This window comes from Leptopilina heterotoma, unplaced genomic scaffold (assembly GCF_015476425.1).
Source record: "Leptopilina heterotoma isolate Lh14 unplaced genomic scaffold, ASM1547642v1 Lhet_113, whole genome shotgun sequence".
NCBI lineage: Eukaryota > Metazoa > Arthropoda > Insecta > Hymenoptera > Figitidae > Leptopilina > Leptopilina heterotoma.
This window is the reverse complement of record NW_025110832.1, coordinates 1,433,410-1,449,382: the sequence shown is the minus strand read 5'-3', so window position 1 is coordinate 1,449,382 and position 15,973 is coordinate 1,433,410. Positions and strand designations below refer to the sequence as shown.

The 15,973-nt window shown below is 25.5% G+C and overlaps 1 protein-coding gene across 1 annotated transcript; it reads right to left on the bottom strand.

Moving 5' to 3' along the window:
* Positions 1–1,136: 1,136 nt before the first annotated feature.
* LOC122505401 (E3 SUMO-protein ligase NSE2-like) lies at positions 1,137–15,916 on the bottom strand. Its single transcript, XM_043616994.1, has 5 exons — positions 15,704–15,916; positions 3,332–3,492; positions 1,982–2,075; positions 1,561–1,756; positions 1,137–1,345 (listed from the first exon to the last, which is right to left on the bottom strand). Exons 1-5 carry the CDS (start codon positions 15,780–15,782, stop codon positions 1,246–1,248), a joined length of 630 nt encoding a protein of 209 aa, XP_043472929.1. The 5' UTR covers positions 15,783–15,916; the 3' UTR covers positions 1,137–1,245.
* Positions 15,917–15,973: the final 57 nt, after the last annotated feature.

Sequence of the window (15,973 nt, the reverse complement as noted above, 5' to 3'; positions counted from 1 at the left end):
AATTGAAATTCTGCGATGAGTTTTATTATTTGTGAAAATAATTGAATTCCTAAGAAGAATTTTATTACTTTTGAACAATATTTAATTTTTGCGAAAAATATTATTGCTCTTGAAAATAATTGAATTTTTGCAATAATTTGTAACTTTTTCAAAATTTAATTTTTTTCTTGTTTTTAACTAAACATCTTCTATAAATTCATTATTTTTAATAATTTTTCAAAAAGTTCTTTAAGAATTTTCAAAATAATTTGTTTACAATTCAATTTTACAAAATTTCAATTATTCGTAAATTCTTCAATTAAATATGTATTAGAAAATAAAAACTTCAAATAATTTTAAAAAAAATTCTTAATTAAAGTTCCTTAAAAAATTAATTCCATAGAATTAATTGTTAGTTAAAAATATGAAAAATTCAAATTTTCAAAAATTTTAATCTTGAAACCTTTTAAAAATTCAATTATTTGTAAAAATTTACGCTCCAATATTTTTAATATTCAATTATAATCTAATATTTTAACTAAAATCCATTTTTTAATCAATGTTTATGAGAAAATTCTACTAGAATTCAATTATTTAAATACAAAAATAACAATTTATTGAATAATTGAATGTTTCTTAAAGTTGAATTCTCATAAAGAATCTTATTTATAAATTTTTAAATATCTGAATTCTTTTGACGAATTTTAATAAAATTTTTATTATTTTTTGAAAATAATGAAAAGTTTATGTAGAATTTTATTAAATTTTTTAAAAATAATTTAATTCTTTTGGAAAATTTTATTAGAATAGAAGTTACCTATTAAAAATCATTGAATTGAGAAAATTTTTCGTAAATAATTGAAATTTTGCCAAAAGTTTTATTAAAATTTTTGAAAATAATTGAATTGACCTAGTTCGAGCGCTGCAGTAATAAAATAAAATTTCATTAATTAAATACGTTATTATTAAGTTTAGTTATTATGAGTTAACCTGAAAATTTTTGAAATCTGACTTCAGATTTGCAAACAGCGACCCTAGAAGCAATAAATAACAAAATTGTAATGAAATATTGTTTATGTGTCAACATTAATAACACTTTCATTTTCAAGAGAACCAATGGATTAGGTATAAAAATAATATTTACTGAGCAAAAACAATTCTTATACAAAAGTAAATTATTTATTTCTCAAATTTACATTAATAATACTTAAATGTTAAACGAGAAAATCTTAAACCGAAGTAGAATGATTTAATACTCTTTATAAGTTAAGCTTTCATTTTTAATAAACGTGTTCTTAACACTATATCAGCTTCCAAGTTTTGCAGGGTAACAAATTCTTTACTACCGCAACCAACAACAGGACACCTGCAAATAAAAAACAATTCTTATCAAAGTTCAAGTGTTGACAATTTTTCGCTTTCAGTAATAATAAAAAATTTTTAAACTGCATTTCATTTTTTTTTAATCAGGAAAAACTATTTTATAAAAATTGAAATGCAGTTGAATTTAAAAAAAGGAGGAACAAAAAATGAACATAATGAGTTACATAACATAATTGACGAAAAAAATTAGTTAATTACCTAGTTCGTGGATTGACTTTCAATAAAGCTGTGACACTCTCACGATCATAAATATGACCACACAATTTATTTCTCATAGGATCAGTCATTCTCTTCTTCGTGAATGGATCAACTACATTGATCTCCTTTTGAGTACACTGTAAATCATCGTCATCGTCATCATCATTGTTATCCTTGGATTTATCGTTTTCTCCATCTGTTTTAACAAGTATTTATTATTTTTCGCTCGATTCAAATTCATATGCTTCACCAATCATTTTTACCAAAAGTTTATATATTTTTCAACAATTTTTGATAATCTACAAAATATTGTTCCTAGAAGCGGCAACTGAAGGTCAAGGTCGATCGTTGTTACCGCTTATGGTAATAAGTTAGTTAATAACAATAATAAAAAAAAATTAAATAATAATTTTTGTCTTACCTTTCAACAGATCCTTAATTTGACGATTAAAATCGACAAGGTTTCTATTGCGCGAAACATCGGGATTAATTTTGTCCATTTCATTCTTGTATTTCTATCAAAAAAAAAAAATAACTCTTCAATTTATTATTTAAAAAAATAATACTGCAAAGTCTCAAGAGTTTAAAAAAAAGAAATCTTCGTTAATAAGAAGATAAAAATTTTTATTAATCTTAACGCTTTCTGATTATTTTTTTTTGAAAATTATTGTCCATGATGAACGTAAAAAAAAATTCTAATACCTCTTTTTTTATTTATTTATGATTGAAGACGGTCAAAAACGTGTTTTTTTTACTTTCAAACACTAAATTTTCAAAAAATTGACATGAGCTAACATCAAGTTTTTGACAGATTTTTCTGTACCAAAAAAATTGTTGTACAGATTCATAATCAGTGTGACAAAATCTATTAAAAGTGAGCAGAATTATTCAGGGGGCAAAATCAGTGTCGGTCAGCGTTATCATTTAAAATAGCTCACGTTCAAATTTTTCCGACATATAATATTAAATTTTGTAAATCTGGTGCAATTAATGACCCAAACACCATCCAGTAATGAGTTTCAAGCAAATCCAATAAAAATTGAAAATTTTGACAGCCATATTGGATTCGCCATTTTGAAACTCGAAAGTCTGATGTCAGATTCAATCAAGACGAAAAATTTGTCATAATTTTGACGATAAGAGTTTAAAAAAGTGTTTTTTTTACTAATTCTGCACCAGAAAGTTCCCTTAAATGATTTTATTTATTATTTAAATTTTCTTTTGCGTTGACACTTTAAGTTTTTCAGCATCCCATTAACCCTCTGCCTACGCAAGTGACCGTTATCGACAAAAAACGACAATTCGGTCGCCTGGTGGGGACTATGGGAATTACATTCAAAAGCGCTAGAGTGGGGATAAGTCAGCGTAGGCAGAGGGTTAAGAAGCGGGGAACCGAATAAGAGTTTTTAACTTTTTTGGTCTTAAATTAAAGATGAGACTTGAAGGATGACATCTAATATAAGTTTTAAATTTTGTCTGCAATTTTTAAAAAATAAGAGTTTAAAAAATTGTCAAAGAAAATTTAATTTTTTTTTCAAATTTGTCGAGTGCTAAAATCTTTGTGTAATTTATTAAAATTTTCAATTGTATATCATTCAGCGTAATAGAATATTATAAGCTGTCGAATGGTATATTTGTTAAATTTCTGACATTTGTATTCACAGAAAAATCGTGATTTAAAAATTGGTATTTTTTTGGGCCATGTGCTTGGAGCCGTACCGATATTTTCCGACGGTAGTGTATTTTTTAAGAAAATTAGAATTTTGCTAACCTCAAGAATGTCCTCGAACTGTGAACCTTCTCCCTCGGAACTTTGTAAAGCTGCAATTCTTTCAATTACACGATTAGCTTCCTGTAACTTTGCATTTATAACACAGTGTTTTTCCACAACATTCTTCATCTCTTCAAACAGTTCGGCTTGGCGATCTTTTTCTAAAAATGAAAGAAAATCCATAAGTTGAGTTACAGTTGCATTTTTTTTTAGAAATAATCAATTATTTTATCACTTATTTTTTATTTAAATAGGTAATTCAATTCTAGTTGAACTTTTTGATAAGAATTATTTTAATAAAGAATTTCAGTTATAATTTTAGGAAATATTTCAAGAATTGGAAGAATTTTTACTGCTCTACAAGTTGATAACGATAATTTTAATGTTACTTCTACGTTTTTCAACAAATTTTTCAAAAAAGTCTTATTTTCCAAAATTTTTGATTTTTAAAAGTTTAATAACTCCGGTTAATATGTACGAAAAAAGTTCAATTAGGGCTCAAAAGATGCGTCTAAAAAAACTCTACAAAATTATGGAAAAACATTTATAGGTGTCCTGACATTTTTTTAAAGTTATGGGCAAAAAACTTTTTTTTGCAAAATTAAAATTCCAAAAAAAATTTATTTAAATTTTATTAATCTATCACAAAGTACTCTCATTTTATGTTCGCAGGCGAGATCTACAATTTAAAAAAAAATTCAACCCAAAAGCTCTTGATGATTTCGAGATATTTACGAAAATGTGATGTTTACACACACATACGGAATGACATTTTTTAAAAATGTCATTTTTAAACTCCTGAGGTCAAATAACATAAAGATATGTCAAAAAATCGAACTCGCAAAATTTTGGTATTACAATACTTCCTCTATGAGGAAGTAAAATTAAAAAATTTTTAAATTTGTGGTGGAATAAATTATTTTAGTAAAATAGATTTTTACAACATTTTAGTAGATAAAGTCAGATTCAGTCAGACGGAAATAGAAAATTAATTTCTTAATTTTCAGTAGCAAAATTAAATTTTAGTCAGACAAGGAAATAAAATCAATTTTTGTCAGACATCAGCAAAAACAAAATCAATTTTTCAATTTTTAGTAGAAAAATTTAATTTTAGTCAGACATTAAGAAAAAAATCAATTTTTCAATTTTCAGTAGCAAAATTTAATTTTAGTCAGCCATTTTAAAATGATTGTTACTCCAACTTCTCTCATTGTATTATAATTAATAATATATAAATTGCAATTGTTGTCGCCGTAAGAAACAACTAATATTATTATTTTTGGTGAGTTGGTTACTCAACTGAGAGCCAACTCTACTTTATTTATTTAACAAGTAAAAGTACAAAAACTTGGAGATAATCAATCCTTCCAATTCTTCACTGAGCCTTATTGGAAGACAAACGTGCTATCACTTTGAGTAGCGACTAATTAATCTGACCACACCTGCTTATGCTTTAGTTTTAAAGGACTGTGAACTCGTCCCCACTCTTTACAAGACACACTCATACTTCATACTGTCGACACAATTAAAAGAAAGAAAAATATGATTTTCATTAAAAAGTTTTAAAAGATATCTATATTTATGTAAAATAAATTTAATTGGATAGAAATTTACAGAAATTACTCTGGAATCTCCCGGTAATTTACCGGAAGTGAAAAAACAAATGAATAGAAAAAGAAATTTTTTTTCACTCCCGGAAAAGTCCCGTGAATTTATCGGTAGTGACTCCCGGGAATTTCTCGGTCTAATTTATTCACGTGGGATAATTATGATAAAAAATTATTTTCTTAATATTTCAGAAACTAAATAAAATAATATTTTGCTATAAAAAAAAGAGAAAGAAAATTCCCCTTTATTTCCTCCAAAAGAGAAAAGAAATAATTTTTGAAATATTTTAAAAAAAATTTTATTTTCTCCATAAAAGTGAGAGAAAATGTTAAGGAGTAAATTTGCAAAAAAAAATATTACGTCATCACCTTTTCTACGTCATCTGTTTTTTACCTTTCGCTACCCGCGAAATGTAGCAAAATAAAAATTAAAAAATTTTATTTTTGCCCTTAAAAGTGCGAAAAATGACGAAATTTCCAGAAAATTAAATAGTCATTAAAAAGCAATTAACGGTAATATAGTTAATGACGTGACAGACATTTCTTCAGTTGCGAGTTTACCTCGGGCCGGGTAACACCTCGCTGTCGGATATTTTTGGGGACGTTTGACAACTTTTGGATACTTTGGATATTTTTTGGTGCCTTTGGATACTTTTGGATTTTTTTTGTTGAAAAATTTGAATGGACTGCAATTTTTTGGATTTTTTTGGATAAATTCAATATGTTTGAATAAATTTGGATATTTTTTTATATTCATCCAAAAACATTCGGAAGTGCCATGGGAGTGAAAACAAGTGTTCAAGTTCGGTTAAATTTAAATTTTTGATTTTTTTTTCGGGAGTGTTTTCGGGACCGAAAGTGAGTGTTTTTTTGTTCTCTTCAAAAATAACAACATTTAACAAGAGCCTCTCCAGGATGGGGATCAGCCGTAGGCCGAAACTAACCGCAGTAAGTAAAAAATCTTTTTTAATTTTTTCAATTAAAATTTATAATTTTAAATGATTAAAAAAAAATTTTGTTTTTAATTATTACTGATTTTATTTTGCATTTCTAATGTTCTAAAATTCTATTTAAATTTTTTCAAATTATAATTTATCTAATTAGATTTTTTCAAATTATAATTAAGATTATTGTCATTTTTTCAAATTTCAAATAATTTTCTTCTAATTTTTTTGTCCGTTTATAAACTATCAGAGTAAAAATTTGTAAAAATTTCTTGAAAACTTTAAATTTTTTCTTAAAAGTGACAGAGAATAAGTAAATTTGCAAGAAGTTTTCTGTCAGTATCTCCTCTACGTCATTCCTATTGTTCTGTTTATTTCCTCTCAGAAATAGAAATAATTTTTGTAATTTTTTTTTAAATTTTATTTTCCTCATAAAAGTGAGAAAGAAATAGGAGAGAATCTCCAAAAAAATATGAATCATTATCTCCTCTACGTCATTGTTTCTGTTTTGTTTATTTCTTACGAGAAATAAAAAAAAATTTTGTACTTTTTTTTAAATTTTATTTTCTCCATAAAAATGAGAAATTTCCAAAAAATATGACGTAATCACCTCTTCTACGTCATCTGTTTTTTATCATTTATTACCCGCAAAATGTAGCAAAAATAAAATAAAAAATTTCCGAAAATTTAATTTTTGCCCCTAAAAGTGCGAAAAATGACGAAATTTCGAGAAAATTAAAAACTCATTAAATATCAATTAACGGTAATAGTTAATGACGTGACAGACATTTCTTCAGTTGCGAGTTTACCTTGGGCCGGTTAACACCTCGCTGTCGGATATTTTTTGGTGCATTTGGATGGACTGCATTTTTTTGGATAAATTCGACAAGTGTGGATAAATTTGGATTTTTTACAAGAAGAAGGAGCATTTATCCAAAAACATCGAGAAGTGTCGTGGGGGTGAAAGAATTTATTTTAAAGTTTAAACTAAATTCATCCTTTTCTATTGGGAGTGTTCCCAATATTTAAAACCGCGATCGAATATATAAAAAAATTTCCCACCAATTTTTTCTTTTTATACAAGTGGACCGAAAGTGAGTGTTTTTTTGTTCTCTTCAAAAATAACAACATTTAACAAGAGCCTTTCCAGGATGGGGATCAGCCGTTGGCCGAAACCAACCGCAGTAAGTAAAAAAAGATTTTTTAATTTTTTCAATTAAAATTTATAATTTTAAATGATTAAAAAAAAATTTTGTTTTTAATTATTACTGATTTTATTTTGCATTTCTAATGTTCTAAAATTCTATTTAAATTTTTTCAAATTTTAATTAATATCATTTTTATTTTTTCAAATGTTAAATTTTTGAAAATTTTTACTTTCTCCATAAGAGTGAGAGAGAAAGAGAAATTTTCAAAAAAAAATATGACGTCATTGTCTCCGCAACGTCATTGCTTTTGTTTTGTTTATTTTCTGCGAGAAATAGAAACAATTTTTGTAACTTTTTTGAAAATTTTTACTTTCTCCCTATAAGAGTGAGAGAGAAAGAGAAATTTCCAAAAAAATATGACGTCATTATCTCTTCTAAGTCATTGTTTTTGCTTTGTTTATTTCCTGCGAGAAATAGAAAAAAAATTTGCAATATTTTTGAAAATTTTTACTTTCTCTATAAGAGTGAGAGAGAAAGAGAGAAATTTTCGAAAAAAGGACGTCATTATCTCCTCTCATTTCTATTGTTTTGTTTATTTCCTGAAGGAAATAGAAATAATTTTTGTAATTTTTTTTTTAATTTTATGTTCTCCATAAGAATGAATGAGAATGAGAATTCCAAAAAGTATGACGTCATTATCTTGTCTACGTCATTATTTTTGTCCTGCGTTTATTTTCTGCGAGAAATAGAAATAATTTTTCAGTATTTTTGAAAAATTTTACTTTCTCCATAAGAGTGAGAGAGAAAGAAAATTTCCAAAAAAATATGACGTCATTATCTCCGCAACGTCATACTTTTGTTTTGTTTATTTCCTGCTAGAAATAGAAATAATTTTTGTAACTGCACTGCAAAAATAAGTGTCTTATTTGATATCTTAAAATAAGATGTAAGATGGAAAAATGGTATCTTACATCTTAAAATAAGATGTTTTCTAAAGTATCTTACTGATTTTTAAGATGTTTTATACGTCTTAGATATTTCTTCTGTCTTAAAAAAGTAAGATACTTCTGTAAGTTTTTTAAAGTATCTTAAATTAAGATGTTTCTGTCTCAATAAGATGTTTAGCGATAAGATACTTGTGAATTGTAAGATGCGAAAAAAATTTAAGTTACTAAAAACTAAGATGCATAAAATGTCTTACATATAAGCCCATAGTTAACCTCAAAACTTTTTCTCCAAAAAATATGGTGAAAATGTGTACGAAGATACTTTAAACATCTTAAATTAAGATATTTTAAATGACTAAAAAGTGACTACAATAATAACATCTTAGAAATGACTACCAAAACATCTTAAATAAGATACTTCTTTTTGCAGTGTGTTTTGAAAATTTTTACTTTCTCCATAAGAGTAAGAGAGAAAGAGAGAAATTTCCAAAAAATATGACGTCATTAACTTCTCTAAGTCATAATAAGTCATTACTAGTCCCAATTATTTTTTGCAAGAGGTAGAAAAAATATATATAAAAATTTTGAAAATTTTATTTTGTCGAAAAATGACTAAATTTCTAGGAAATTGGAAAGTCATTAAAAATCAATTAACGGTAATAGACAAATAATTGACAGACATTTCTTCAGTTGCGAATGAACCTCGGGCCGTGTAACACCTCGTGTTGGGGGAAGTGTCGTAGGTACTGAAACCAAGTGGGATTAAGTGATTTTTTTTTGGTGCTCAAAGATGATTTTCCGCAGTAAGTTTAAAAAAGATTTTTTAACTTTTTGAATTAAAATTTCTAAGATTTTTTAGAAATGTGAATTATTAATTATTTTTATTTTTAAATAATTCTTTTTTCCTTTGTTCAAATTTTAATTCATTTTATTTTAATTTTTTCAAATTTTCAATAATTATATTTTCATTTCTCAAAATTTAATTTAAATTTTTTTTCAACTTTAAATAATTTTTTAAAATTTAAATAATTTTATCTTTATTTTATCAAAATTTAAATCATTGAATAACTATATACTTGTAGCTTTTCAAATTTTAAATATTTTTTTTTTTATTTGTTTAAAATTTTAATTCATTTTATTTTCATTTTCTTAAATTTTTAAATAATTTTATTTTCATTTTATCAAATTTTAAATAACTATACTTTTTTCTAAAATTAAAAAAAAATTTTTTCCATTTGTTCAAATTTTGAATAATTTTATTTTCATTTCTCAAAATTAAAATATTTTTACTTTATAAAGAATATTTAAAAGATTTTATAATTTCGTAGTTTTTTAACACGATTTTAAAACAAATTTACAGTTTTAAGAACATTGTAATGTTTTATTTTATGATTTATTTATTTCTATTATTAAGAACTAAAGCACAATGGGCACATGCGCTTCAAAGCGCGTATCTAGTGCTAAATCATAAAAATTAAAAAAATATTCCAGTTAGAAGAAGTTTTGTTTTGAATTTAAAAATTTTATTCACACTAAGAAAATAATGAGAAATATTGTTGCAGAGCGCGAACGTTCATAAGAAACCATATTTGTCTTTGCTAAGGACCAAAAATACATTATAGCATGTAAACCATCGAAGGAGCTATACAGGTCATATTGGCATGTAACCCTTGCAGAAGTAGTTTGTGCTATCAGCTTTTAACAGGTTACTACCTTGTAAAAGCTAGAAATTGGTTTTAAGCAAATGACTTTTGGCTTTCTTTGTTGACTAAAAAAACAGTTGTTCTAAATTTAACATTTAGCCCTACTATTAAACAATGAAATATTTATAAAAAATAGTTTACAATGACAAGAAAGAAGAAGTATAATATTTATAACCAACAATGCATTGGTTTTATTATCTTATATCTACAAACTTTATTATTTTCATACATTATATGTAAATATACATTTATTTCAAAATTGCGCTTAACAAAAGATTGAGAAAAAATAAACGGCATTTTTCCTGGTCAAAAGAATGATTTCCGAAAAAAGGAAATAGTGGATTTGGAGGGTACCAGCCATCTCAGGGGGTTCACCAATGCCATACGTTTGATGATGATTGTTTAACTTTCTTCATCTAATGATATTCTTGTTAACTTGTGTACCGCAATTCATTTGTTAACAAAATGTCTAAAACAAAAAATGACATATTGAGTCTTTTTGACGGTGGTGATGCACCTAAGAAGATGAAGCGATGGGTATCAATTCACATTCGGTAGAGAATAGCATACACTAAGGAGTACTTGAAGAGGTTACGTTCTTTTGACAAGAATTAATGTCGTTTTTGTAAACTAATTCCGGTTGACTCTCTTATCTTCTTTCTCTTGAGAAAGAAATTTTTTAATAAAAAGCAGAGAAAAAAATAATCATCTACTGCTACTTAACTTTATATTTATTCATATTTAATTAATATTTGTATATTTTACATTTTTGTCTTGAAAATAACAATAGTAAAATTTCAACACGCTTGTGATTACTTATTCTTGTTAGAAAAAGTTCTATTTTGAAATTAAAAATTGTATTCATACTAAGAAAAATACTTTCCATATTTGTATCTTACTTTTTTCTTCTTACTTGTCAAAGTAAACTTTTTTCATTAATATTTTATTACTTAATAGTAGATATGCATACAAAGTTGCCTCTATGCTTTTGTCAGTCAGTAGCATACAAAATCATTTTGTCTATATTCAAATAAAACAAGAAAAAATAGTAGAAAAGTATAACAAATTTTGATAAGATTAAACTAAAACAACAACTGCAACATTTTCGATCAAATATTGATAATCAATGTTTTGAAAATTTGATTAAAATAAACATTCGATGTTCTTAATATTCGTTCAAATTAACATTCGATATTTTTAAAATTCAATCAAATAAGCATTCGATATTTTAGAAGTTCATCATAAAAGTATTCGATTTTTGTAAATTCGATCTAATCTTTATTCGATCGTTTAGAATTTCGGGAAATTTCATACGATCGTTAATTTAGTTAAATGTCATATTACTTTCAAATTCCGCGCTTTTTTCACACCTAAGTTTCCAAAAGCAATGTTCTTAAATAAAAATTTTGTTTCATTAAACGCGAAAAATAATGTAACTTCTTTTATCTTTTCAAAGAAATTTAAATTAATTAAAATTAAAATGAATAAAAATAAAATTTAACAAACACATTTTAGCCCCTTGAAAGTTAATTCGAGACCTGTTTGTTAGAGAAAATATCAAGTTAGTTTCAGATCAACATCCGCAAATTCCAGTTTTTTCTCTAAGGTATATTTTTAGTTATTTTTATTATATTATATATTATTATATTAGATGTGTTCTAATAAAAGTGTGCTTTTTGTTTCAGGTCAACGCTTTTCAATTGAAGTTAAACATATTTTCAACGCTTCAACTCTGTTGCAGTTTTAACAAAATTTGTTTTCTGTTTCTGATCTATATGCTTTTTTCATTTTATTTTTTTTTTTTGATTCAGATTTTCTGTCAATATCTTTTTCTTTTGTACAATGTGTTTCGCTTTTTTATGTTAATATTTTTTCTGTGTTTCAAATTATTGTTTGTCGTTTCACGATGCAATATTTTTTTCATTTCTGCGTAAAAATACATTATAGATTTTTAAACATTATATATTACTTAAATTTAAACATTCGTACATCCAGTGATGTACGCGCGCCAGCCCCTTACCTCTATTTTTTATAGAACTCTGTCATTTGACCTAATATTGAGGATATCTTGACATAATTTTGAGGTTATGTTTTCCCTCTGTCCTTTAACCTAATTTTCATGTTATGTTTACTCTCTGCCCTTTGACCTAATTTTGAGGTTATGTTTATCCTCTGTCCTTTAACCTAATTTTGAGGTTATGTTTGCCCTATGCCCTTTGACCTAATTTTGAGGATATGCTTGCCCTCTGACCTTTGACTTAATATTGACGACATGTTTTATGTCTAACCTATCATACTGACCTAATTTGTAGGTTATGTTTGCCCCCTGCCCTTTGAACTAATGTTGAGGATATGTTTGCCCTCTGCCCTTTGACCTTATTTTGAGGTTATGTTTACCATATTATGTTAAGAGTTTATGTTTACCCCTTTGGTCTAATTTTGATGTTATGTTTCCCCTCTGTCCTTTGACCTAATATTAAGGATATGTTTGCTCTTTAACCTACCATACTGACCTAATTTTGAGGTTATGTTTACCCTCTGTCCTTTGACCTAATTTTGATGTTATGTTTGCCCTCTGCCCTTTGACCTAATATTGAGGATATGTTTGCTCTCTAACCTATCATTCTGTCCTAATTTTGAGGTTATGTTTGCTTTCTGACCTATCATTTTGACATAATTTTGAGGTTGTTTGCTTTTTAACCTATCATTTCGACCTAATTTTTAGGTTACGTTTGCTCGCTAACCTCGCATTCTTACCTAATTTGAAGGTTATATTTATTTCCTGACCTATCATTTTGACCTAATTTTGATGTTATGTTTTCATTGTGACCTAATTTTTTTTCAGCGGTCCTTCGGAACATAATATATTTCTGTCAATGTTATTAATATTGTCGCAAATAAATTGTGCTCCACATTAAAAACAAAGTCTCAAAAAAGTTTTATTTTTCGAATTCGAAAAAACTTAGAATTTGTAATTATTTTCATTTAATAATACCAAAAATCTGCAAATAATATGTAAGTGTAAATTTGTAATTATTTACATCATAGATTCAAACTCAATTGAATTTTAAAGACTTTGCTTTTATTGTGTTCAATCGGAGAAAAAATATATATTTTATCAAAGTGTTCAATATTTATTTTATACATATAAATATTGAATTACTAAGACAAATATTTATTTTTATTAGATTCAAAGAAATTATTCTTGATTGAAATAAAAACTTTTCTCTTGTTGAAGGGAGGAGTGGAGTAGGCCTATGACACATTAGCCCAATTACAAATTCAAATGCGTTAAAATTGTTAACGTGTTTTGCTACAAATTTTGTAATTGGAAGAACTGTGTGTAATGGGGAAACCATACAAAAGAGCGTCTGATGTTCAACCTCTTGGGTGACGCGGAATAGAACATAATATTTTATATTTTTTTTTGAAAAATAATTACAGTAGTGCATTTTTTGCTTTTTAAAGTCTAAGTAGTACAAGTCAATGTCAGTCAGACTATTTAATTTCTCCTTTTAAAATATAAACCATAAAGGAGGAAATAATTCACTAATAATTTATTTAAAAAAAACAATGTGTGATTTCTACAAATTCCAAAATTTCAGTAGTGCAAGTAAGTCAATCTTGGTCAGACCGTTTTTTTAATATTAATAAATACCAATATACTATTAATTATAAATAATTAAAATCAATTAGATAATAAACCAAGTTGTACATTTTTATAATTTTGGTGTTAATTTCATGAACATTTTGCTTCCTCATAGAAATAATAATAATTGAAATATAAGAATTAATTTTTATAAAAGAGTTAAAAATCATTAAATCTTGGTCCAAAAAATATATTTTTATATATTCTATAAGATGGTTATAATAGTTTAATAATTACACATAAGTTAATAAACAAGAATGTTGACAAAATTATATTTTCCACAATTTTTGATTTTTCAAATACCAATAATTTGATAATTTTTGACCAAATCAGGTTCAAAAATAGGTCAATCGAAACCTTTTTTAATGCTCTACAAGTTGGTAATGATACTTTTGAAATTACTTTTATATTTTTCAACAAGATTTTCAAAAAAGTGTTATTTTCAAAAAATTTAGATTTTTAAAACTTTAATATCTCAGGCTAATATAGACGAAAAATGTTCAATGAAGGCTCAACAGATGCGACTGAAAAAACTCTATAAAACTAAAGAAAAACATTTATAGGTGTCCTAACATTTTTTTTAAGTTATGGCCAAAAAACGTTTTTTTACAAAATGAAAAATGCAAAAAAATATAGTTGAACTTTATGAATCGGGCTGAAAATACTTTCATTTTATGTCCCCCGGGGAGACCTACAATTAAAAAAAAAATTGTGGCCTTTAGCTCTTTCTCGTTCTGAGATATTGAGGCAAATGAAATGTTAGTACACACACACACACACACACATCGGGACAAATTTTTATAATCCGTTTTTTGGACTTCTGAGACAAAATTACATAAAAATTTTTTTGTATTTATTTACAACATTTATAGGGGCAATGCCCATTCGTGCATAAAGTACTAAAAGATTAGGTATAACGAAGAAAAGTTTATAAATATGTCAAAAAATCAAAATCAAAAATTTTGCTAATACAATTCTTCCTCTATGAGGAAGCAAAATTAATGAAGTTTGAAAAATTTTATTTAGAAGTTTTGAAAAATGTAAAAAATAGTAATTAAAATTGTTTGAAAGTAGTTAAATTCCCGAAAATAATTTTTAAAAATTGAAAAATGGGAAATTTTCTCAAATTTCATTAAAATAAATTTTATATTTCAAAGAATTTTATTTTTTCACTTTAAAAATATGTTTTTAAATATTGTTGTATTTATTATTATTATTAAGTCCAACAGTTACAACCAATAACATGACTACAAAATAAAACAGTAATTTTACTATCAAAGGTAGTGCAATTTCGTAGATTATAAAGCCATTACAAAATTGGAAATAAGAAAGAAAATAATTATGTGCTATGGAAAGTAGAGTGAACAAATCGAATGAATTCTTTGAGAGATGAATTAAATAAATCTATACTATTGTAGATTTTTCTGAATGTAACTAAATGTTTGGAAAATAATTAAATTTTACAAAAAATTCTTGTATTTAAATAATTCAATTATCGTTGTTGAATTCTAATAAGAATTGATTTAAAAAGAATTTAAGTTAAAATTTTAAAAAATATTTGAATATAGAATCGTCGTAACAAGAATTTTAAGAAATATTTAAACTTTAAAAGAGTTTAAAATTGAAATCCTTTTAATATTATTTTTAATCAACGTAAAAGTAATGATAGTATTTAAATTTTAATTTAAAAAAATTATCTTACTTTTCTTTCAAAATTATTAAATTTTTGATTAAGTTTATTCGAAAATTCTAAAAATGATGTAAATGTGAAATTGAACTTTGGAAAAATTGCAGTCGTAGTTTTTAGAAATAATTAAATTTCAAAAGATTTTGCGTTGAGATTACTTAAAATTTCAATTATTTTAAACATGTAACAAAAATTTTTTAAATTTTGAATTCTAAAAAAAAATTATGTTTCTGAAAAATTCTTTAAAATTGTTTTGAAGATAATTTAATTCCCAAAAATAATTTTAAAAATTAAAGCAACTTTAAAAGTTTTGTCAAATTTCATTGAAATAAATTTTACATTTGAAAGAATTTAATTTTATTAGTTTTAAAATTTTTAAGAAATCAATCAAATTTTACACTTTTCTAACCATTTTTTGGTATAGGGCGGCATTTGTTTTTCTCAATTTTTATATATAAAAAACCTTCGAAATATCTGTAAAATTTAATGAATTTATTAAAATCACTATTATCGTTCAATAAATATATAGTAAAATATTCAAGTTTTCGTTTGATATAAATTTAATTAAAATCGTTGGTAGGATATATTTATTCAAAAGTTGTCTTACATAGGCAATTGTTTACGAAGGGGATCGTTTTGAAATCAAATGCCTCATAAATTACAAAGAAAATACAATATACTACTTACCGTGATATAGAAAAATGTGTGCAGCAGTTTTAGAGAAACTCTCCTGAATTTGCTCTGCTAAATTTTCAAAAGACGTCATTTTTATTGCCTTTTTTAAATCTGTTAATTAATATTGCACTAACTGACAAATCAAATATTTTTCTCTTGAGAAATAAACATGTGTAAACTTGTTAAACCTTAAACTTTTCGTTGTGTAGAAGGGAAAGCGTTCACTACTCTCAACTCTGCTACTCAAGCTCAACTAGTGTAGAACCTTCGAAATATGATGCA